The 26,084-nt window shown below is 43.1% G+C and overlaps 1 protein-coding gene across 1 annotated transcript in view; it reads right to left on the reverse strand.

Moving 5' to 3' along the window:
• The window catches only part of ANOS1 (anosmin 1), a 358,629-nt gene that overhangs the window by 167,397 nt on the left and 165,148 nt on the right, over nt 1-26,084 (reverse strand). The window contains exon 4 of the mRNA XM_069761580.1: nt 18,733-18,955. Coding sequence (XP_069617681.1) covers nt 18,733-18,955 — 223 coding nt within the window. The remainder of the gene's footprint in view (nt 1-18,732; nt 18,956-26,084) is intronic.

Genomic DNA, 26,084 nt, shown 5'->3' on the forward strand with positions numbered 1-26,084 from the left:
ACAATGAGCAAATCAGGGTCACAGATAAGAGAAATTTAGGCTGTATAGTACTAATGGTAACAGACCTAGCGACTCTCTTAGTACGCTTAGGGCAATCAGAGATAACATGAGCCGAATCACCACAGTAAAAACACAGCCTATTCTGACATCTCAATTCCTGCCGTTCTATTCTAGTCAAAATCCTATCACATTGCATAGGTTCAGGACTTTGCTCAGAGGATACTGCCATATGGTGCACAGCTTTGCGCTCGCGCAGACGCCGATCAATCTGAATGGCTAGAGACATAGATTCGCTCAAACCGGCAGGCGTAGGAAAGCCCACCATAACATCTTTAAGGGTTTCAGAAAGACCTTTTCTGAAAATAGCAGCCAGAGCCTCTTCATTCCATTTAGTGAGCACAGACAATTTTCTAAATTTCTGGCAGTATAAGTCTGCCGCTTCCTGACCTTGACACAAGGCCAACAGGGTTTTTTCTGCATGATCCACAGAATTAGGTTCGTCATACAATAATCCGAGCGCTTGAAAAAATGCATCTACATTCAATAATGCCGGATCCCCTGTTTCAATAGAAAAAGCCCAGTCTTGAGGGTCACCACGCAGCAAGGATATGATGATTTTTACTTGCTGAATGGGATCATCAGAAGAACGGGGTTTCAAAGCAAAAAACAATTTGCAGTTATTTTTAAAGTTCAAAAACTTGGATCTGTCCCCAAAAACCAAATCAGGAGTAGGAATTCTAGGCTCTAAAGAAGGAGTCTGGACAACATAGTCCTGGATACTCTGTACTCTTGCAGCAAGTTGATCCACACGAAAAAACAAACCCTGAACATCCATGCCAAAGCATATATCCTGAACCACCCAGATATCAAGAGGAAAAAAAAGACAAACAAGAGCACAGAAAAAAAAATGGTTCAGAACTTTCTTTTCCTACTTTTGAGATGCATTTAATTCATTTTTGGCCACTTGTACTGTTATGATACGGTGGTCTAGGAGCAACATGGAATGAGCTCTGAAGGAAGTGGTAACTGTACAGTCATGGCCAAAAGTTTTGAGAATGGCACCAAAATTATATTTTCACATGATCTGCTGCCCTCTGGTTTTTATTAGTGTTTGTCTGATGTTTATATCAGATACAGAAATATAATTGCAATCATATTATGAGTAGCAATAGGTTATATTGACAGTTAGAATGAGTTAATGCAGCAAGTCAATATTTGCAGTGTTGACCCTTCTTCTTCAAGACCTCTGCAATTCTCTCTGGCATGCTCTCAATCAACTTCTGGACCAAATCCTGACTGATAGCAGTCCATTCTTGCATAATCAATGCTTGAATTTTGCCAGAATTTGTTGGTTTTTGTTTGTCCACCCGTCTCTTGATGATTGACCACAAGTTCTCAATGGGATTAAGATCTGGGGAGTTTCCAGGCCATGGACCCAAAATCTCTATGTTTTGTTCCATGAGCCATTTAGTTATCACCTTTGCTTTATGGCAAGGTGCTCCTTCATGCTCGAAAAGGCATTGTTGGGCGCCAAACTGCTCTTGGACGGTTGGGAGAAGTTGCTCTTGGAGGACATTCTGGTACCATTCTTTATTCATGGCTGTGTTTTTAGGCAAGACTGTGAGTGAGCCGATTCCCTTGGCTGAGAAGCAACCCCACACATGAATGGTTTCAGGATGCTTTACAGTTGGCATGAGACAAGACTGGTGGTATCGCTCACCTCTTCTTCTCCGAATAAGCTGTTTTCCAGATGTCCCAAACAATCGAAAAGGGGATTCATCAGAGAAAATGACTTTGCCCCAGTCCTCAGCAGTCCACTCCCTGTACCTTTTGCAGAATATCAGTCGGTCCCTGATGTTTTTTCTGGAGAGAAGTGGCTTCTTTGCTGCCCTCCTTGAAACCAGGCCTTGCTCAAAGAGCCTCCGTCTCACAGTGCGTGCAGAAGCACTCACACCAGCCTGCTGCCATTCCTGAGCAAGCTCGGCACTGCTGGTAGTCAGATCCCGCAGCTGAAACAGTTTTAAGATATGGTCCTGGTGCTTGCTGGTCTTTCTTGGGCGCCCTGGAGCCTTTTTGACAACAATAGAAGCTCTCTCCTTGAAGTTCTTGATGATGAGATAGATTGATGACTGAGGTGCAATCTTTGTAGCTGCGATACTCTTCCCTGTTAGGCCATTTTTGTGCAGTGCAATGATGGCTGCACGTGTTTCTTTAGAGATAACCATGGTTAACTGAAGAGAAACAATGATACCAAGCACCAGCCTCCTTTTAAAGTGTCCAGTGATGTCATTCTTACTTAATCGTGACTGATTGATCGCCAGCCCTGTCCTCATCAACACCCACACCTGTGTTAATGGATCAATCACTAAAACGATGTTAGCTGCTCCTTTTAAGGCAGGACTGCAATGATGTTGAAATGTGTTTTGGGGGTTAAAGTTCATTTTCTGGGCAAATACTGACTTTGCAAGTACAGTAATTGCTGTTAAGCTGATCACTCTGACATTCAGGAGTATATGCAAATTGCCATTAGAAAAAATGAAGCAGTAGACTTTGGAAAAATTAATATTTGTCTCATTCTCAAAATTTTTGGCCATGACTGTACTGACCGCAGTCCCTAAGCTCAACACAACACTAGAAGTAGCCGTGGAATGCTCCAAACTCTCCCTAGGCATCTCATCACAGCCTAAGAGCTAACTAACCCTAAAGAAAGAAGCAGGAAAGCCATCTTGCCTCAGAGAAAATCCCCAAAGGATAGATTAGCCCCCCACAAATAATGACTGTGAGTGGAGAGGGAAAAGACATACACAGAATGAAACCAGGATGAGCACAGGAGGCCAGTCTAGCTAAATAGATAGGACAGGATGGAATACTGTGCGGTCAGTATAAAACACTACAAAAATCCACGCAGAGTTTACAAAAAATCTCCACACCTGACTAAAGGTGTGGAGGGCAAATCTGCCTCCCAGAGCTTCCAGCAAGACAGAATTAATTCACACTGATAAGCTGGACAAACATAGAAAGCACAGAATGGATAAGTCCACAATCTATGGACAGAAAAGAGCAAGCAAAAACTTAGCTTTGCTAAACTGGTCAGGATAACAGGGAACTCCAAAGAGATGTGAATCCAACCAGGAACCATTTACAAGTGGCACTGGCTGAAGAAAGAGCCAGGCCTAAATAGCAGAGCAGAAGAGACGATAAGTGGAGGCAGCTGATGACAGCTAACTCCAAGGAGCAGCCATACCACTAGAAACCACAAGAGGGAGCCCAAGAGCAGAACTCACAAAAGTGCCACTTACAACCACCGGAGGGAGCCCAAGAGCGGAAGTCACAACAGTTACCGCCATCTTAACCCCTTTCTGACATGGGACGTACTATCCCGTCGAGGTGGGGTGGGCCCCCATGACCACGGACGGGATAGTACATCCAGCGCGATTGGTGGCGCTCACGGGGGGAGCGCCGCCGATCGCGGCCGGGTGTCAGCTGTTTATCGCAGCTGACATCCGGCACTATGTGCCAGGAGCGGTCACGGACCGCTCCCGGCACATTAACCCCCGGCACACCGCGATTAAAGATGATCGCGATGTGCCGGCGGTATAGGGAAGCATCGCGCAGGGAGGGGGCTCCCTGCGGGCTTCCCTGAGCCCCCCGCAGCAACGCGATGTGATCGCGTTGCTGCGAGGGTCTCACTTCCCTCCCTGCTTCTTCCAGCCCCGGATCCAAGATGGCCGCGGATCCGGGTCCTGCAGGGAGGGAGGTGGCTTCACAGAGCCTGCTTAGAGCAGGCACTGTGAAGGCTGCAGCGCTGCATGTCAGATCAGTGATCTGACAGAGTGCTGTGCACACTGTCAGATCACTGATCTGTGATGTCCCCCCCTGGGACAATGTAAAAAAGTTAAAAAAAAAAATTCAAAATGTGTAAAAAAAAAAAAAAAAATTCCTAAATAATGAAAAAAAAAAAAATATTATTCCCCTAAATACATTTCTTTATCTAAATAAAAAAAAAACAATAAAAGTACACATATTTAGTATCGCCGCGTCCGTAACGACCCAACATAAAACTGGCCCACTAGCTAACCCCTTCAGTAAACACCGTAAGAAAAAAAAAAAAAAAACGAGGCAAAAAACAACGCTTTATTATCATACCGCCAAACAAAAAGTGGAATAACACGCGATCAAAAAGACAGATATAAATAACCATGATACCGCTGAAAGCGTCATCTTGTCCCGCAAAAAACGATCTGCCATACAGCATCATCAGCAAAAAAAAAAAAAAGTTATAGTCCTGAGAATAAAGCGATGCAAAAATAATTATTTTTTCTATAAAATAGTTTTTATCGTATAAAAGCGCCAAAACATAAAAAAATGATATAAATGAGGTGTCGCTGTAATCGTACTGACCCGAAGAATAAAACTGCTTTATCAATTTTACCAAACGCGGAACGGTATAAACGCCTCCCCCAAAAGAAATTCATGAATAGCTGGTTTTTGGTCATTTTGCCTCGCAAAAATTGGAATAAAAAGCGATCAAAAAATGTAACGTGCCCAAAAATGTTACCAATAAAAACGTCAACTCGTACCGCAAAAAACAAGACCTCACATGACTCTGTGGACTAAAATATGGAAAAATTATAGCTCTCAAAATATGGTAACGCAAAAAATATTTTTTGCAATAAAAAGCGTCTTTCAGTGTGTGACGGCTGCCAATCATAAAAATCCGCTAAAAAACCCGCTATAAAAGTAAATCAAACCCCCCTTCATCACCCCCTTAGTTAGGGAAAAATTAAAAAAATGTATTTATTTCCATTTTTCCATTAGGGTTAGGGCTAGGGTTAGGGTTTGGGCTAGGGTTAGGGTTAGGGCTAGGGTTAGGGCTAGGGTTAGGGTTAGGGCTAGGGTTAGGGCTATGGTTAGGGCTAGGGTTAAGGCTACAGTTAGGGTTGGGGCTAAAGTTAGGGTTAGGGCTATGGTTAGGGCTAGGGTTAGGGCTACAGTTTGGGTTGGGGCTAAAGTTAGGGTTGGGGCTAGGGTTAAGGCTACAGTTAGGGTTGGGGCTAAAGTTACGGTTAGGGTTTAGATTACATTTACAGTTGGGAATAGGGTTGGGATTAGGGTTAGGTGTGTGTCAGGGTTAGAGGTGTGGTTAGGGTTACTGTTGGGATTAGGGTTAGGGGTGTGTTTGGATTAGGGTTTCAGTTATAATTGGGGGGTTTCCACTGTTTAGGCACATCAGGGGCTCTCCAAACGCGACATGGCGTCCGATCTCAATTCCAGCCAATTCTGCGTTGAAAAAGTAAAACAGTGCTCCTTCCCTTCCGAGCTCTCCCGTGTGCCCAAACAGGGGTTCCCCCCAACATATGGGGTATCAGCGTACTCAGGACAAATTGGACAACAACTTTTGGGGTCCAATTTCTCCTGTTACCCTTCGGAAAATACAAAACTGGGGGCTAAAAAATAATTTTTGTGGGAAAAAAAAAGATTTTTTATTTTCACGGCTCTGCGTTATAAACTGTAGTGAAACACTTGGGGGTTCAAAGTTCTCACAACACATCTAGATAAGTTCCATGGGGGTCTAGTTTCCAATATGGGGTCACTTGTGGGGGATTTCTACTGTTTAGGTACATTAGGGGTTCTGCAAACGCAATGTGACGCCTGCAGACCATTCCATCTAAGTCTGCATTCCAAATGGCACTCCTTCCCTTCCGAGCCCTCCCATGCGCCCAAACGGTGGTTCCCCCCAACATATGGGGTATCAGCGTACTCAGGACAAATTGGACAACAACTTTTGTGGTCCAATTTCTCCTGTTACCCTTGGGAAAATACAAAACTGGGGGCTAAAAAATAATTTTTGTGGGAAAAAAAAAGATTTTTTATTTTCACGGCTCTGCGTTATAAACTGTAGTGAAACACTTGGGGGTTCAAAGTTCTCACAACACATCTAGATAAGTTCCATGGGGGTCTAGTTTCCAATATGGGGTCACTTGTGGGGGATTTCTACTGTTTAGGTACATTAGGGGTTCTGCAAACGCAATGTGATGCCTGCAGACCATTCCATCTAAGTCTGCATTCCAAATGGCACTCCTTCCCTTCCGAGCCCTCCCATGCGCCCAAACGGTGGTTCCCCCCAAACATATGGGGTATCAGCGTACTCAGGACAAATTGGACAACAACTTTTGGGATCCAATTTCTCCTGTTACCCTTGGGAAAATACAAAACTGGGGGCTAAAAAATAATTTTTGTGGGAAAAAAAAAGATTTTTTATTTTCACGGCTCTGCGTTATAAACTGTAGTGAAACACTTGGGGGTTCAAAGTTCTCACAACACATCTAGATAAGTTCCATGGGGGTCTAGTTTCCAATATGGGGTCACTTGTGGGGGATTTCTACTGTTTAGGTACATTAGGGGCTCTGCAAATGCAATGTGACACCTGCAGACCATTCCATCTAAGCCTGCATTCCAAATGGAGCTCCCTCCCTTCCGAGCCCTCCCATGCGCCCAAACAGTGGTTCCCCCCCCCATATGGGGTATCAGCGCACTCAGAACAAATTGGACAACAAATTTTGGGGTCAAATTTCTCCTCTTACCCTCGGGAAAATACAAAACTGGGGGCTAAAAAATAATTTTGGGGGGAAAGATTTTTTTTTTCAATTTTCACGGCTCTGCGTTACAAACTGTAGTGAAACACTTGGGGGTTCAAAGCTCTCACAACACATCTAGATGAGTACCTTAGGGGGTCTAGTTTCCAAAATGGTGTAACTTGTGGGGGGTTTCTACTGTTTCGGTACATTAGGGGCTCTGCAAATGCAATGTGACACCTGCAGACCATTCCATCTAAGCCTGCATTCCAAATGGAGCTCCCTCCCTTCCGAGCCCTCCCATGCGCCCAAACAGTGGTTCCCCCCCCCATATGGGGTATCAGCGCACTCAGAACAAATTGGACAACAAATTTTGGGGTCCAATTTCTCCTGTTACCCTCGGGAAAATACAAAACTGGGGGCTAAAAAATAATTTTTGTGGGAAAAAATTTTTGTTTTATTTTTACGGCTCTCCATTATAAACTTCTGTGAAGCCCTTGGTGGGTCAAAGTGCTCACCACACATGTAGATAAGTTCCTTAGGGGGTCTACTTTCCAAAATGGTGTCACTTGTGGGGGGTTTCTACTGTTTAGGTACATTAGGGGCTCTGCAAACGCAATGTGACACCTGCAGACCATTCCATCTAAGTCTGCATTCAAATGGCACTCCTTCCCTTCCGAACCCTCCCATGCGCCCAAACAGTGGTTCCCCCCACATATGGTGTATCAGCGCACTCAGGACAAATTGGGCCACAAATTTTGGGGTCCACTTTCTCCTGTTACCCTCGGGAAAATACAAAACTGGGGGCTAAAAAAATAATTTTTGTGGGAAAAATTTTTTGTTTTATTTTTACGGCTCTGCATTATTAACTTCTGTGAAGCACTTGGTGGGTCAAAGTGCTCACCACACATCTAGATAAGTTCCCTGGGGGGTCTACTTTCCAAAATGGTGTCACTTGTGGGGGGTTTCAAAGTTTAGGCACATCAGTGGCTCTCCAAACGCAACATGGCGTCCCATCTCAATTCCTGTCAATTTTGCATTGAAAAGTCAAACGGCGCTCCTTCCCTTCCGAGCTCTCCCATCTGCCCAAACAGTGGTTTACCCCCACATATGGGGTATCAGCGTACTCAGGACAAATTGTACAACAACTTTTGGGGTCCAATTTCTTCTCTTACCCTTGGGAAAATAAAAAACTGGGGGCGGAAAGTTAATTTTTGTGAAAAAATATGATTTTTTATTTTTACGGTTCTACATTATAAACTTCTGTGAAGCACTTGGTGGGTCAAAGTGCTCACCACACATCTAGATAAGTTCCTTAAGGGGTCTACTTTCCAAAATGGTGTAACTTGTGGGGGGTTTCAATGTTTAGGCACATCATGGGCTCTCCAAACAAAACATGGCGTCCCATCTCAATTCCAGTCAAGTTTGCATTGAAAAGTCAAATGGCGCTCCTTCGCTTCCGAGCTCTGCCATGCGCCCAAACAGTGGTTTACCCCCACATGTGGGGTATTGTCGTGCTCAGGACAAATTGTACAACAATGTTTGGGGTCTATTTTCTCCTGTTACCATTGGTAAAATTAAACAAATTGGAGCTGAATTAAATTTTTTGTGAAAAAAAGTTAAATGTTCATTTTTATTTAAACATTCAAAAAATTCCTGTGAAGCACCAGAAGGGTTAATAAACTTCTTGAATATGGTGTTGAGCACCTTGAGGGGTGTAGATTTTAGAATCGTGTCAGACTTGGGTATGTTCTATCATATAGACCCCTCAAAATGACTTCAAATGAGATGTGGTCCCTAAAATAAAATGGTGTTGTAGAAATGAGAAATTGCTGGTCAACTTTTAACCCTTATAACTCCCTAACAAAAAAAAATTTTGGTTCCAAAATTGTGCTGATGTAAACATGTAGACATGTGGGAAATGTTACTTATTAAGTATTTTGTGTGACATATCTCTGTGATTTAATTGCATAAAAATTCAAAGTTGGAAAATTGCGAAATTTTCAAAACTTTCGCCATATTTCCGTTTTTTTCACAAATAAACGCAGGTAATATCAAAGAAATTTTACCATTGTCATGAAGTACAATATGTCACGAGAAAACAATGTCAGAATCACTGGGATCCGTTGAAGCGTTCCAGAGTTATAACCTCACAAAGGGACAGTGGTCAGAATTGTAAAAATTGGCCCGGTCATTAACGTGCAAACCACCCTTGGGGGTAAAGGGGTTAACTACATGGGTCCACTGCATTATGATAGTGCATTTGTTTGAAGGCCTGGGTAGGTAAACATATCTGCCTTTTCTCTGCCATATATATATGATGTCAGAAGACGGGCAGCGCTAACTGCGCATTCCCAAGGGATAACATAACAGCGCAGCCTCCGGGACAGATCTCAGGAGACAACTCTCAGGAGGTGGCACACGGCACCAAGGGGGTATGAATGATGGCTTTGCTGCATCTGATTAGGAAGGAATGTCCCGCCTCCGGGACTTTCACGGTATGAGGGGGCACATTTTATAAGTGTTTAGTTCAGCGTGTGCAAGGAGTATAACTAAAAGAGCCACCTTGTCCAAATGCAGCAATAGTGCTGCACAAGGTGGCTCTTTTAGTTACAAATGCCTGGGGGGGACAGGTTCCCTTTAATATCTGTAATAGTGTGAGTGTGAAGGGAGCAGAAGAAATTGCCAGATACACAGCAGGGGAGCAGATGGCATTACTGAACCCCAATAACACGGCAGCAAGTGTTGACTGTGTAGACGGCACTTCCGAGAAGCAACTGGCGTTGTTGGAGCACAGGGATTACAGGAGAAACAGAGTGTAGGCTGAGGCCTAATTGGAGCAAGTTGAAAGGGAACCTGTAACCCCTGTGCAGACGGCACTTCCGAGCAGAAACTGGCGGTGTTGGAGCCCAGGGTCAATGGTAGAAACAGAGTGTAGGCTGAGGCCTAATTGGAGGCAGTTTAATATCTGTAGTAGTGTGAGAGTGGACGGAGCATGAGATATTGCCGGACACACAGCAGGGGAGCAGCTGACGTTACTGAACCCCAATAATAAAGGAGCAACTGTTGACTGTGCAGACGGCACCTCTGAGCAGCAACTGGCAGTGTTGGAGCCCAGGGTCAATGCTAGAAACAGTGTGTAGGCTGAGGCCTAATTGGAGGCAGTTTAATATTTGAAGTGTTAGAGTGGACGGAGCAGGAGAAATTGCCGGACACACAGCAGGGGAGCAGCTGACGTTACTGAAACCCAATAACAGAGGAGCAACTGTTGACTGTGCAGTCGGCACTTCTGAGCAACAACTGGCAGTGTTGGATCCCAGGGTCAATGCTAAAAACAGAGTGTAGGCTGAGGCCTATACTCGAGGCAGTTTAATATTTGTTGCAGTGTGAGCGTGGATGAAGCAGGAGAAATTGCTGGATACACAGCAGGGGAGCAGCTAATGTTACTGAACCCCAATAACACGGCAGCAAGTGTTGACTGTGCAGACGGCACTTCTGAGCAGCAACTGGTGGTGTTGGAGCCCAGGGATTAATAATAATAATAATAATAATAATAATACAGTTCATGTGGTAGAAACATGAACACAACAGGAGACCTGAATACTGTTGCCAACCAATTATTTAATCTGGAAGAGGAGTGGCAAATTCCTGCAAGATCCAGGCCTTGTTCATTTTCTGAAAAGTAAGTCGGTCAATGTTATCAGAGGATAGTCGCATGCGATGGTCTGTTAGTACACCACCTGCGGCACTAAAGACGTGTTCCAATAATAAACTAGCGGCAGGGCAAGCCAGCACCTCCAATGCATACTGGCTAAGCTCTGGCCATGTATCCAGCTTAGAGACACAAAACTTGAAGGGGGAAGAGTGAGTACACTGAGTGGGCAAGACATGTAGACTGTCACCATCTAACGGAAATGTTGCCTCCTGCTGACTGGAGCCATCTGTGATGGTGTAGACATTTGTGGCAGGCACATAAAACTTTGCCACATTTGGGCCAAACTGGTCTTGTCTTGTGCTGAGGCACTGCTTCTGCTGCTTCTTTGTGCAGAGCTTCCTCCACTGCCTCGATGCACTGAGCTGCTTTGTAAAGCACCAGCAGCACTGCTCTCGGTTGGAAGGGAGAAGATGATGAAATGCACCAGTGTGTCTTGGTACTCCCGCATTTTAAGCTCCCTGTTCAACGATGTTATGAGGCTTTGTAAGTTGTCCCGGCAGCGAGGATCCAGGAGTGTGTACACCCAATATTCAGCCGTGTTGAGAATGTGGGCGATGCGGCGGTCATTTCTCAGACACTGCAGCATGAAATCAACCATGTGCCGCAGACTGCCAACTAGCCAAGAAACGCTGTCCCCTGCTTGAAGCATGATCTCTGCCTGCTCTGCATCACCCCACCCTCGCTCTACATACTGACTACTAGAGCATTGTGTAACTCCCTCCTCTGGACAGATGTCTTCCTCCTCCATTGACTCCTCCTCATCCTCCTCACAAAGTGTCCCCTGCCTAGGCCTTTGTGAGGAACCACGTTGCGCAGACTGTCCGGAAGCAGATGGCATTCATGACTCCTCATCCTCCACCTCTTCCACAACCTCCTCCCTTAGCACTTGCATTGTTTTTTCAAGCAGGCAGATAAGGGGGATAGTCATGCTGACTAGTGCATCATCTGCATTCACATCCGCGTGGAATTATTGAAGGCACGCAAACCTGGCAGACGTCCTTCATAGTGGCCCACTCAGTGGTTGTGAATAGGGTGGAGCGACTTTTACTTTTATAGGATCGGGTCGGGTTTCACGAAACACGACTTTCTCAAAAGTCAGGTCGAGTGAAATCGGCCGATCCTATAGAAAAGTCGGGGTCGGGGTCGGCCGAAACACGAAACCCAATGCAGTGCAATGGGATACTATGGTTCCCAGGGTCTGAAGGAGAGGAAACTCTCCTTCAGGCCCTGGGATCCATATTTAAGTGTAAAATAAGTAATTTTAAGTGTAATTTTACACTTAAATATGGATTCCGATACCGATTTCCGATATTGCAAACATATTGGAACTCGGTATCGGAATTCCGATACCAGATTCAGAAGATCGCCGACCTCATGGCCGACCCCACACAGGGGTCGGGTCGGGTTTCATGAAACCTGACTTTGCCAAAAGTCGGCGACTTCTGAAAATGGCCAACCCATTTCGCTCAACCCTAGTTGTGAAGTCTGAACGGCGTGCAGTGCGACTTTTTTTGCGCCTGATGCAGCTAGTACTCCATTACTCCTGCCTGCTGCTCACACAAACGCTCCAACATATTTAACATTGAATTCCACCTGGTGGGTAGGTAACATATGATGCGATGTTCTGGAAGGCGGAATTGGCGCTGCAGAGCTGCAATGCGCGATCTTGCCATGCTGGAACGCTGCAAGTGAGCACACTCTAGGCAGACCTTGTGCAGCAGTGCATAAAGATCCGGATAGTCCCTCAAAAAACTCTGAACGACCAAGTTGAGCACATGTGCCAGACATGGGATGTGAGTGAGGTTGCCTAGGCCCAGAGCTGCCACCAGGTTTCGGCCACTGTCACACACTGCCATGCTTGACTGGAGATTTGCTGGCACAAACCACACATCGCTCTCCTGCTTGATGGCATTCCAGAGCTCCTGCGCTGTGTGGCTTCAACTCCCCAAAGAAATTCATTTCAATACGGCCTGTTGACGTTTGGCCACGGCTGTGCTCATATCGGTCATAACAGGTAAGCATTCACGGTTCCATGTGGAGGTAGACTGTGACGGCTTCTGCAGCGCTGATTCAGAGGAACCGGAGTATGAGGAGGAGTCAATGTGTACAGACTGGATTCCTGCAATCCTTGGAGTTGATGGAACCCGTACCGCACCACTCTCAAGATCTGTACCCAGCTCAACATTTACCCAATGGGCAGTGAGGGAAAGGTATCGTCCCTGTCCATGGTGACTGGTCCACGCATCGGTGGTGAGGTGGACCTTGCTACTGACGGCGTTTAGTAGCGCATATTTAATGTTTCCCTCCACATGCTTTTGCAGGGCAGGGACGGCTTGCCTGCTGAAATAAAAGCGGCTGGGCACGTTGTATTGTGGGACTGCCAAAGCCATCAAGTTACGGAAGGTGTCAGTCTCCCCCAGCCTGAATGAGAGCATTTCAAGGGACAAGAAGAGAAGTGATCCAGCTGAAGACGGAGGTGGTTCAAACTTTGTGAGACTTTATTAGACAACTAAAATGATATATCGTTCTTCAAAAAAGTCTTTGCATAGCAAACACCTGGCACACGAGTAAGGAGGATCAACGCGTTTCAACTATGAAGTCTTACTCATGATCTTCAGCTGGATCACTTCTCTTCTTATCTCCATTTGCTGTAGGCACTCACCCCAATCCGTGCTGGGCGTTGGCAGGTCTGGGGATTCCTTCTAAGATCGGTAAGCTGACTACATTCCTTTTTTTCCCTTCATTTAAAGGGACAGTAGTTTTGCAATGCCAGCATTCAGAGCCTGTGCTCGGGGGTGGTTTGCCGAGAATGACTGCCTTTTTTCCCATGCCTGTGCTACCGATGGCTGTAGACTGGGCTGGGAGTGTGAGGATGACAGGGATCGTGGTGCTGTGGGTGGAATTACACTGTGTCCTCTGTGAGGAAGTCGAACCAGTTGTGTGTGAGCTTGAGGAAGAGGCTACAACACGAGCTGAAGAGGTGGTAGGTGCCGCTGTAGGTTGGCCTAGGTTTTCAGTGTGTTTTTGTAACTCCACCACGTGCTTGGTCCGCACATGTTTCCACATATTTATGATATTGAGGTTGCTGACTCTTTTCCCTCTTTTGACTTTCTGATTACACAGTTTGCATTTGACAAAGCAAATGTCATCTGCCACTATGTCAAAAAAGGACCAGGCACTGCAAGTCTTGGGAGCGCTTGTTTTGGGATTTGGAAGAGGCATGCTCCTAATGGGTGCCGAAGTGGAGGCTACAAGCAATGCAGTCTTCCCCCTCACCCTCCCTCCTTTTTGGGTTATTCGGGGAATCTCTTCCTCAGAGCTGCTCCCACCACCTTCCAGTACCTCACGCCATGATGGGTCAAGGACCTCATCATCTACACTACACTCTTTCAACAACTGATTCTCCTGGGTAGTCTCGGCAGCACAGTACGCACCAGAAAGTGGCACCTGAGTCTCAGCAACAGATGCGTACTGAGGTGTGCTAACCGTAGGCACTGGCCCACCCGCCTCTTCAGATTCAGAGAGACAAAGCAGTTGCGCATCACTGCATACCGCCTCTTCTTTAGTTTCTCGAATGCTGCTTGGCTGACCCCCTCTTTCCAAGCCAAGAGATTCAGAGAACCGAAGTAGAGACGGCTCCTGTCCTGGGCTCTCTGATTGCCTGGGCAATTTGGCAGGTGGTGAAGAGACAGATGGGTGTTCTTCAGTGCTCTGTGCCTGAGAGGATGTGGAACTAATTGAAGTCGATGTGTTAGCTGCCATCCATCCGGCAACAGCTTCAATTTGTTCGTCCCACAGCAGTGGGGTACGGCGAGCTCCTACAAAGCTGCGCATGAAGGACTGTTCCCTGCTAAAACTGGGGGGATGAAGAGTCACCGGTGCCCGCAGCAGGCACAGAATACCCACATCCTCTCCCTGCAGATACTGCACGCCCACGACCATGTGCCTTACTCCCTACCTTCTTCATCTTGGTAGACTGATAAAGATAGGCAGAAAAGTACTAAGGGCTTAGTGTGGTTATTCCTGAATAGCTGCTAACAGGTATAAGAAACACTTATTTTATAAAGTGTGGACTAGACTTTAATATGAGCTAATGTGGACTACACAACTGTAAAGTGGAGTGTTTGGTGAACTTTATTAACTTTTTGTTTTTTTTCACAAAAAGACACTGGATGTGCCCAAAGATGTAAAACCGATAGCATAACAAACTTTTTGTAGCAATTACAATGCAGGAAGGTAACCTACAATGCAATAGATGAGGCTCCAAAAAATAGGCTAATACTAATCTGGCTGGGGCTGCAGGGCACAAGGCTGCTGAAAGGCTCCTCTATGTACTCCTATACAGTGTTTTTCCGCAATCTAGCAGGATACGGATGGAAACACACTAATAGGATAAATCTGGAAAAATGTGCAGCAGGCAGCACTAATTGAAAAAAGGACAATGGAACAGTGTGAGGCAGTGACGCCCGCCGAGCTGACTACAACCAGCTGTGGCTGCAGAACAGACTACAGAGTGAGCTGCACTCACACAGAGACCTTACAGACAGCTGTGAACAGTGCTGCAAGGTCAAAAAAAGCTCCTCTCTGTACTCCTATATAATGTTTTTCCACAATCTAGCAGGATACAGATGGAAACCCACTAATAGGATAAATCTGGAAAAATGTGCAGCAGGCAGCACTAATTGAAAAAAGGACAATGGAACAGTATGAGGCAGTGATACACACTGAGCTGACTACATCCAGCTGTGGCTGCAGAAGAGGCTACAGCGTGAGCTGAACTCACACAGAGAACTTGCAGACAGCCGTGAACAGCGCTGCAAGGCCAAAAAAAGCTCATCTATGTACTCCTATATAGTGTTTTCCACAATCTAGCAGGATACGGATGGAAACCCACTAATAGGATAAATCTGGAAAAACGTGCAGCAGTCAGCACTAATTGAAAAAAGGACAATGGAACAGTATGAGGCACTGACGCATGCTGAGCTGACTACAACAAGCTGTGGTTGCAGAACAGACTACAGCGTGGGATGAACTCACACAGAGACCTTGCAGACAGCCGTGAACAGCGCTGCAAGGCCGAAAAAGCTTCTCTATGTACTCCTATATAGTGTTTTTCCACAATCTAGCAGGATACAGATGGAACCCTCTAATAGGATAAATCTGGAAAAATGTTCAGCAGGCAGCACTAATTGAAAAAAGGACAATGGAACAGTATGAGGCAGTGACGCACACTGAGCTGACTACAACCAGCTGTGGCTGCAGAACAGACTACAGAGTGAGCCGTGAACAGACAGCCGTGAATAGCGCTGCAAGGCAAAAACAAGGTTCTCACACAGCGGTTGCTAAATTAGCCTTGTTAAAGCACAAGGAAGCAAATCGCTATCTCAAACTATCCCTCAGTCAGAACAACAGCTTCCTGTCCCTAACTGAATTCACAGCAGAGTGAACCCAAAATGGTGGCGGCGGCTTTTATAGTGCACCATGACATCATTTCAGCAGCCAATAACAGCCATGCCATTAGTTACATGCCTAACATGCAGAACAGGATGTGCCCACACTTCTTAGGATTCCTCATTGGCTGAATTAAATAAAACTGGCTCATTGCATTATGGGAACTTTCGATTCCGGTATCCGATATTGCAAAAGTATCGGAACTCGGTATCGGAATTCCGATACCCAATATTTGCAGTATCGGAATGCTCAGCACTAAATAATAATCTTTACAATAATCTTTATTTTTATATAGCGCTAACATATTCTGCAGCACTTTACAGGTTGCACACATTATCGTTGCTGTCCCTGTTGGGGCTCAAAATCTAAATTCCCTATCAGTATGTCTTTGGAATGTGGGAGGAAACCGGAGAACCCGGAGGAAACCCACGCAAACATGGAGAGGACATACAAACTTTTTGCAGATGTTGTCCTTAGTGGGGCTTGAACCCAGGACTCCAGCGCTGCAAGGCTGCTGTGCTATCCACTGTGCCACCGTGCTGCCCCAGTACTACTTATTAACTGTATTAATTGCAACTGTTTGAACTCATTACTTGTATAAATGACACCTGTCTACACACTCAATCAATCAATCACACTCTAGCCTCTCCACCATAGTCAATACCAAATAATTGTCTAAGGCTACGTTCACATTGGCGTTCCGCAAATGTGCGTCGCTGTTGCGCCGGCGACGCAGCGGCGACGCAACGGCGACGCGCCCCTATGTTTAACATAGGGGACGCGTGCGTTTTTTGGGTGGCGTTTTTTGACACTTGCGTCGTTTACGACGCTAGCGTCGGACGCCATTTTCTGTGCGTCCGATTATCGTCAAAAAACGACGCACGCGTCGCAAAACGCGCGCGTTTTTGCGTGCGTTTGTGCGCGTTTTTTCGTGCGTCGCGCGTTGCGTCGCCGACGCAGGGCGGCGCAACGCTAGTGTGAACGTAGCCTAAGGGACAAAATTGTAGACCTGCACAAGGCTGGGATGGGCTACAGGACAATAGGAAAGCAGGTTGGTGAGAAGGCAACAGCTGTTGACATAATCATTAGAAAATGGAAGAAACACAAGATGTTTGTCAGTCTTCTTTGGTCTGGGGCTCCATGCAAGATCTCACTTCGTAGGGTAAGGATGATTATGAGAAAGGTTAGGAATCATCCAAGAACTACAAGGGAGTACCTCGACAATGACCTGAAGAGAGCTTGGACCACAGTCTCAAACATTACTATTAGTAAGAAACTGCGCCGTCATGGATTAAAATCGTGCAGGGTACGCAAGGTCCCCCTACTCACATCAGCACATGTCCAGGCCCATTAGAACTTCGCAAGTGACCATCTAGATGATCCAGAGGAGGCATGGGAGAATGTCATGTGGTCAGATGAGACCAAAATAGAACTTTTTGGTATCAACTCCACTCACTGTGTTTGGAGGAAGAAGAAGGATGAGTACAACCCTAAGAAAACCATCCCAACTGTGAAGCATGGTGAAGAAAACATTCTAATTTGGGGGTGATTTTCAGCAAAGGGGACAGGACGATTGCACCGTATTGAAGGAAGGACAGATGTGCTCATATTTTGAAAGATTTTGGCCAATAACCTCCTTCCCTCTGTAACAGCATTGAAGATGAGTCATGGCTGGGTCTTCCAGCATGAAAATGACCCAAAACACACAGCCAGGGCAACTATGGAGTTGCTCCGAAGAAGCATGTCAAGATCCTTGAATGGCTCAGCCAGTCTCGAGATCTGAAACCAATAGACTTTCTTTGGAGGGAGCTGAAAGTCGTTGTTACCGAGCAACAGCTCAGAAGCTCAGAAATCTGAAAGATCTAGAGAAGATCTGTATGGAGGAGTCGGCTAAAATCCCTGCTGCAATGTGTGCAAGATTGGTGAAGAACTACAGGAAACATGTGACCTTTGTAATTGCAAACAAAGGCAAACCAGATATTAAGTTCTGTATGTCTATTGTCTTAAATACTTATTTCATGCAATAAAATGCAAATTAATTATGTAAAAATCATACAAGATGATTTTCAGGATTTTTTTAAGATTCTGTATGTCACAGTTGAAGTGAACAGGCGTTCTTTTTAGGTGGAATAACTTGCAAAATCAGCAGTGTATCAAATACTTATTTTCTACACTATATATATATATATATATTTACTGTGTATATATATATATATATATATATAAGTATATATATATAGTTTTCTAGGTTTATTACTATACTTGTTATCATTTTGCTTCTAGTTTTTAATGAAACACAGTAATTTAGAGGTAAGGATATGCAAATTGATTTGCAATTGACCCGATTCTTTTATGTAATTTAACCATTTCCCAGCCATAAAAAGAATTCACAACTAGTAAAAAGAAACATTAATAAGGTAAGGAAAAATGTTTATTATGCTCTGAGATGTGGCCAGACCCAAAAACATTATAAACGGAGGGAATGGAAGGGTTAACAAGAAAAAAAATACCCTCACCTGCTGAGGGACTCCCTATGCTGCCTCTGCAGCTATCAGTGTCCTCCACATAAGCCTTGGGTTCTTCTGCCACTAAAGCCCACAGGAGGTGACATAAATCACCTGACTCAATGACAACAGCAGAATCAGCATAAGGAGTCACATGAGGACCTAGGACAAGTGAGTATATATTTTTTATTACTTTAAACCCCTCCCCACCTTCATTTATTATACCAAGGGATCTATGAAGACCTTAAAGTAAAATAAATACTTTTTTTACTGCAATCTAGGCACTTTTGATTTTTCTAAATTTCAGGAGATTTGCTCATCTCTATTTAGCGGTATCTTTAAAATAAATTAAAAAAAAAATTTGCATTAACTTGAATTCTCTAAGGGTTATCCATATCAGATTACAGAAAGAAACCATTTCTCTACAAAAGTTCCAAGTTATATTTCTACCTACAGGAAATGTCAATATGTTCCCAATAAGTCCTACCTTTGTACAAGTTTTTTGGTACTTGACATGTATGACCACATCCATTTGAACAGCATTTCTTTACCCCAGAGCATTCATTATCAGCATCACAGCTTTCCACACAGGCTGCAGCAAATCCACTGGCTTTCTCTGGAGCTGGACAGTCGCCTTGCTTCACTGACAAAACGGATTTTAGAAACTCACAGCTGGTTAAACATTCATAGTGCTTCTTCGGAAACAGTGGCTGGAAAAAATGATAGAAATTTTTACTATTATTTCCTTTGATGACTCCAACTTTTACAATCTTCTCTACTAACACTATGAAAAGTTGAAAAAAATATAATCTTAATAACTGCTTCGCTGCTGCAACGTACAGTATGTTCTCTCTCCTTGGTGCGAAGTACTGTCTGATCCATTAATAATTCAGGACTGACCATGTTCCAGCCAAAGAAGATCAGATGGACTAGCAATAGTAATGATCACATGCAAATCCATATTAAAACAGTATCTCCACAGAGAGTGGTAACTTCGGAACCAGTTTAAAATCAACAGTGACTTTTAACCTAGCATGTGCCACTATTTAAATACTGGTGGCTTAAGTACCAGCAATTAACCATGTGGGGACAAGCTTAATCAACAGAGTAAAAATATTTTATTATAAATCCCTTAAAATGGCATAGCAGGTTTCAGCGCAATAAAAATCTTTAACGCATTTTGGACGAAGCAAATGTTCTTAATTATGAACATAATCCAATAGAAAACATTGGTTTTGCACTGATATTGGATTGGTATTCTCATGATTATGAACATTTGCTAAGTTGGAAACGCTTTGAAGATTTTCATTGTGCTGTAGACCTGTGATTCAAATTTAAAGGACCTACAGTCGAGATTTCTTGATTTTTAATCTGGAGATTGGGCTGGTCCACAAATGGTTATTAGTTGGCGACTTCAATGCTTTGCAAAGCAGGGTACAGGACTCTCATTTAACAATTTAAGCAACTTGGCATTGCTTTTTATGACTTTTTATGTGGCAGACTGTAACCTTTACACCTTTATTAGCTGTGGCCAATCTTCACTGAAAACTAAACATACAATCTTCCTCAGGTCACCCAGAAATGATAGTCTGCCATTGCAGCTTTAACAGTGGTAACTTGGTAGCTAATATTCTTGGCTTCACTTTCCTACTCTGTGTGCAGAATTATTAGGCAAGTTGTATTTTGATCACATGATTCTTTTTATACATGTTGTCCTACTTCAAGCTGTTCAGGCTTGAGAGCCAACTACCAATTAAGCAAATCAGATGATGTGCATCTCTGTAATGAGAAGGGGTGTTATCTAATGACATCAAAACCCTATATAAGGTGTGCTTAATTATTAAGCAACTTCCTTTCCTTTGGCAAAATGGGTCAGAAGAGAGATTTGACGGGCTCTGAAAAGTCCAAAATTGTGAGATGTCTTGCAGAAGGATGCATCAGTCTTGAAATTACCAAACTTTGGAAGCGTGATCACCGAACAATCAAGCGTTTCATGGCAAATAGCCAAAATCAAGCGTGAAGCTGCCAAGATGCCATTTGCCACCAGTTTTGCCATATTTCAGAGCTGCAACGTTACTGGAGTAACAAAAAGCACAAGGTGTGTGATACTCAGGGACATGGCCAAGGTAAGGAATGCTAAAAAACGACCACCTTTGAACAAGAAACAAAAGATAGCACGTCAAGACTGGGCCAAGAAATATCTTAAGACTTTTCAAAGGTTTTATGGACTGATGAAATGAGAGACTCTTGATTGGCCAGATGGATGGGCCAGAGGCTGGATCAGTAAAGGATCAGTAAAGGGCAGAGAGCTCCCCTCCGACTCAGATGCCAGCATGGTGGAGGTGGGGTACTGGTATGGGCTGGTATCATCAAAGATGAACTTGTGGGACCTTTTCAGGTTGAGGATGGAGTTAGTCTCAACTCCCAGACCTACTGGCAGTTTCAGTATTGTTCAAGAAAAACATGATTTTCATGCAGGACAATGCTCCATCACATGCCTCCAACTACGCCACAGCGTGGCTGGCCAGTAAAGATCTCAAAGAAGAAAAAATAATGACATGGCCCCCTTGTTTACCTGATCTGAACCCCATAGAGAACTTGTGGTCCCTCATAAAATGTGAGATCTACAGGGAGGGAAAACAGTACACCTCTCGGAACAGTGTCTGGGAGGCTGTGGTGGCTGCTGCACACAATGTTGATCGTAAACAGATCAAGCAACTAACAGAATCTATGGATGGAAGGCTGTTGAGTGTCATCATGAAAAAAGGTGGCTATATTGGTCACTAATTTTGGGGGGTTTTGTTTTTGCACGTCAGAAATGTTTATTTCTAAATTTTGTGCAGTTATATTGGTTTACCTGGTGAAAATAAACAAGTGAGATGGGAATATATTTGGTTTTTATTAAGTTGCCTAATAATTCTGCACAGTAATAGTTACCTGCACAAAGATATCCTCCAAAGATAGCCAAAGCTAGAAAAAACCCCACTCCAACTTTCAAACATATTAAGCATTGATATTTATGAGTCTTTTGGGTTGATTGAGAACATAGTTGTTGATCAATAATTAAAATAATGCTCTAAAATACAACTTGCCTAATAGTTCTGCACACAGTGTATATCTATACAGAGTGACTAAAAAAAAGTTGTAACTTGTGCAAAAAATTTTTTTAACCAAGCTTGCCAAAAATGTATTAATTCAGAAAATGTTGCAATTTTTGGTGCAAATTTATACTTGCTCATAGATCTAAATGTTTAATTCTTCTTACTTTAGGACAGCCTTAGGTTGCATTCACATACCCATGTGAGTGTTGCCATGCAAGAGAAATAGAACTATTTTTTTCAGGTGTTATTCCAGTTGCATGCATTTTTTAACCCATCCTTTTTATCTCTCACTGATGTTGGTAGACTGAACATAATTTACGAATTTATCCGGACACATTTTTTAGTTTCATCGTACATTTTAACAGTTCTAAATATTTTTACCATTTGGAAATGGAAAAATTTTTGACTGATATTTGGGGAAAATGTAAAGAAAAATAGGAAATGTGTATATTTTTATATTTTACAAAAGGCTGCTAAAAAATGTTTTAAATTGTGTTACCCTTTCTGAAGAAATTTGCCTATTGAACATAATTATAAAATAATAATATATTTTTTTCCAGTGGGAGTGGGGCTATAAACAACTATTTGGAATGGTAATGTTTTATTTTTCATTTATTTTACATACTTTGACCCCATAATGTCTAGAAAGACCTTAGCGGGGCATTTGAACATATTAATACATCATTTTTATTGCTGATATACCAGTTGCAGTTACAGAGAAAATTCAGGTTTCTGGTTGCATAGCAGATCTGACTGGATCTCCTAGGACCCAACAGCTCCTAACTCGATCACTAGGTCTGGAGGAGGAAACACTGTCAATGCTTCCTGTTCTGTATGCACAATACTTGTTCAGCTTGGTGTATACAATAATCAAAATAGGAAACATGATAAATTATGTCTGTCTTCTCTTTGGGGAGCCGGCTGTGTCTGGCATCTATCTCACCACCCTAGGTAACGGCACAATCTTCTGGAAGCTGCTTAGTGTGCACTGACATTTTAGAAAGTCAGTGCAGAATAAAGTGTGGATCGCCTGAACATTTAAAGTCTGTGGTCTGTCTAGATGTAATTACATTGTTCTGATTAAATGAAAGTTGCACTATGATTGGTTGAAGATGGTAACAAAGACAGTTTTCCTGTTTTTGACAAGTGTCCACAGCGTTATTTTGCCCACCTTTCTACTGATCTCTTGGGTGAAAGGAAGACAATGGAGATCTATGTAGAAGTGGACAGGTTCTCTTGTGTTAGGGAAGCAGGCTAAACAAAGGGCCCATTTACACAGTCTTATCGGCATCACTAGATGACCATTGATTGGTAAACCTTTACTGGTCTGTGGTCATTTAATAACCTGTTTACACAGGCAGACCACAGTAAACAATGTTGATTGAGTGATCTGTTATGGATCATTCAGTGCACATAGGCTTCCATAATTCTCAGCATTGAAAGTAAAGTTTGCTCAAGACAATGCATTGACAAGAATGATGATTGATCTCTTGTGCTGCGTAAAAGATCATTTCATCTGATGAATATTTTGTTCATCTATTGAGTGATTAACAGCCTGTTAACACTAAAAAATTATCGTGAAATAAGTGTTAGTAAAAACACTTGTTCATGATTATTTTTGAGTGTAAATGCAGCTGAAGCCTATGTCCCATTTTTCTATGAGCCACAAAGCTGCTGCCTTTGCTGCCGCTATAATCTGTAGGTTCTTATGTAGGTTCTTCAGCTTCTCTTTTAGTTGCTCAGTGCACTTAGGTTGCCATAGTTCTGGGCACTGCAAGTCAAGTTCATACTAAAAGATTATTGTGAAACCAGTATTTTTAAGAACACTCATTCATGATTATTTTTCAGTGTAAATGCAGCTAAAACCTATGTTCCACCTCTCTATGAGCCACTAAGCTGCTGCCTTTATTGCCTTAATACTATGTAGGCTCCTCAGCTTCTCCTTTTAGTTACTTTGACATTAATATTGCATTATACCAAACAGCAGCCAATGATGTATGCACAGATGCCACAGAGTTGAATTAGTCACATTATTGCTTCTTTTATGCATCATAGCTTAAGATATTCCAGTAGATTTTCCTACAAAACACACAATATAGTGATGGGTTCTGTCAACATACATACACGTGTTTATTCCCACAAAGTTGATATACTCGACATGTTACCATTTCGATATATTCATATAAGCTATTGCCACATGTTATGAGCTATTTTAGGATTAGTTTATCTGAGAGGAAGTCTGTTGTGCTTAGGAACAAATGCCTCCACCGTGATGAAAAGCTTTGGTTGATCATCCTTAGTTCTGATAAGCTCCTGAAGCAGTCATTTCTGACTGTCAGTGCTATTTGTATAGTGCTTTTTATAAAATACAGCTTGAGTTTTACAGTATTTGCCCCTATAATTATAAAATCTCACTTAAAAGCAATGCTCATGAAGAAAAGTGTTGTCTTCTGTGAGTTGCAAATTTCAGCTAGTTAATTAAAATGGTTTATTATCCCTTGGGGTCTCATTTGCCCCTTGGCCTTAATCTCCATTGCTCTGTTTTGCAGCTTTTTTTCTGAGCTATAAGTGTTTTGCTCTTCATTACTATTCTTTGAAGTTCTAAATTTAGGTTCAATTACTAATCAGCTGGATGCTCCACATTTACCCAGAATCTCACAGTCTACAGTTGCAATGCAATGGTCTGTTGGCAGACAAAAAATTGACAGATTTGTATTAAACTATTTCCTGATTAGGATATACAGAACAATAAAGGAATCACTTTATGCAAATTTCTATGTTTTTATCATTTTTATAGAGGAAAATTAAGATTACTTCTTATTAAGTATCCTCATACTTTGCGATATTTAAGCCTAAAACAAAATCATCATCAGTCATTAAAATACAGTTAAAGGGGAACTGTCACTAGATATCACAACCCAAACTGCATAGATTTTAAATAGATATTTAAGGTTTTATATGGATGCTGCGCTTTGAAAATCTAAGTATGTATGGTGATATGATCAATACTTTCTGAAAGTATAGTTCAATCTCCGCTCAGCTGATTGACAGTTTCTCAGGGTCCCTCTTCCTCCCTGAAACCTCACACTGCTCTGCACATTCTGCAGCTGTCTTTTAGCTAGGCTAGGTGAAGACTGAAAACAATTGGCCTCATAAGCTAATAATGTATGCAGTTTGTATTGTGAAATCTGGTGACAGATCACATTTAAGGATTTTCATCAAATTTTATTAAAATGTACACCTCATTAACGACCGCCGATACGCCTTTTAATGGCGGCAGTTAAGGTTACTTATTCCTCAGCACCACTTTTTGAGGAATGAGGGTATTATCCCTCTCAACATCGGAATTTCTCCTTGGTCTCGGCTATCGGGGGTAGCTGAGACCCCAGAGAACATGAGTCAGGTCAGTTGTTACCGACACCAGTGTTGCGATCACTGTTTTTAACGTAATAACGGTGACCACAACAAAAAAGTCTGATTTCCCATTTAATTTGTCTCTCCTCTGATGTGATCACACATCAGAGGAGAGAGAAATGGGGTCCCTAGATCGCCCCCGGTCTCCGTTGTCCCTGGATCATCCTGCATCTCCCAGTGATTTACCCCGACCGGTGGCATCATCTGCAGGAAGAAAATAGTGGGCAAATGCACAGTGCGCCCATCGAGATCTGCCAGCCGGCACCCGGCAACAATAGGAAATTTTTCTTATTGGTTCATTTTGATCACTGTGATAAACCCCATCACAGAGATCAAAATAAAAAAATCAAACCCCCTTTATCATCCCCTTAGGTAAGAATAATTAAATAAAAAATGTATTTATTTACATTTTTCCATTAGGGTTAGGGTTAGGCCAATGGCTGGGCTTATAGTTGGGGTTATAGCTAGAGTTGTAGTTGGGGCTAGGGTTAGGTTTATGGTTGGGGTTATAGTTGGGGTTATAGCTGGGTTAGGGTTGGGCTAATGTTAGGGTTGGGCTAAAGTTAGGGTTGGGCTAGTGTTAGGGTGGGACTAGGGTTGGGGTTGGGCTAAAGTTAGGGTTGGGCTAAAGTTAGTGTTGGGCTAAAGTTAGGGTTTGGCTAGGGTTAGGGTTGTGGTTACAATTGGGATTACGGTTAGGGTTGGGATAGGGTTAGGGATGTGTTAGGGTTAGGGTTGTGGTTAGGGTTATGGTTAGGCTTGGGATTAGGATTAGGGGTGTGTTGGGGTTAGGATTGTGGTTAGGGTTATGATTAGGGTTGAAATTATGGTTAGAGGCATGTTGGGGTAAGGGTTGGAGTTAGAATTGGGGGAATCCATTGTTTAGGTACATCAGGAGGTCTCCAAATGCGACATGGCGCCACAATTTATTACAGCCAATTTTGCGTTCAAAAAGTCAAATGGTGCTCTGTCCCTTCAGAGCCCTGCCATGCGCACAGTCAGTGGCTTTCCCCCACATACAGGGTATTGGCGTACTCAAGAGAAATTGCACAACAAATGTTGTGGTCCATTTTCTCCTGATAACCTTGTGAAAATAAAAAAAAATAAAGTAAATTATTTGTGGAAAAAAGTAAAATGTTCATTTTTTCCTTCCACGTTGCTTTAGTTCTAGTGAAGCACATGAAGGGTTAATAAACTTCTTGAATATGGTTATGCGCACCGTGAGGGGTGCAGTTTTTAGAATGTTGTCACTGTTTTGTATTTTCTGTTATATCGACCCCCAAACTCACTTCAAATATGAGGAGGTCCCTAAAAAAATGGTTTT

The sequence above is a fragment of the Ranitomeya imitator genome, chromosome 3 (genome assembly GCF_032444005.1).
Source record: "Ranitomeya imitator isolate aRanImi1 chromosome 3, aRanImi1.pri, whole genome shotgun sequence".
NCBI lineage: Eukaryota > Metazoa > Chordata > Amphibia > Anura > Dendrobatidae > Ranitomeya > Ranitomeya imitator.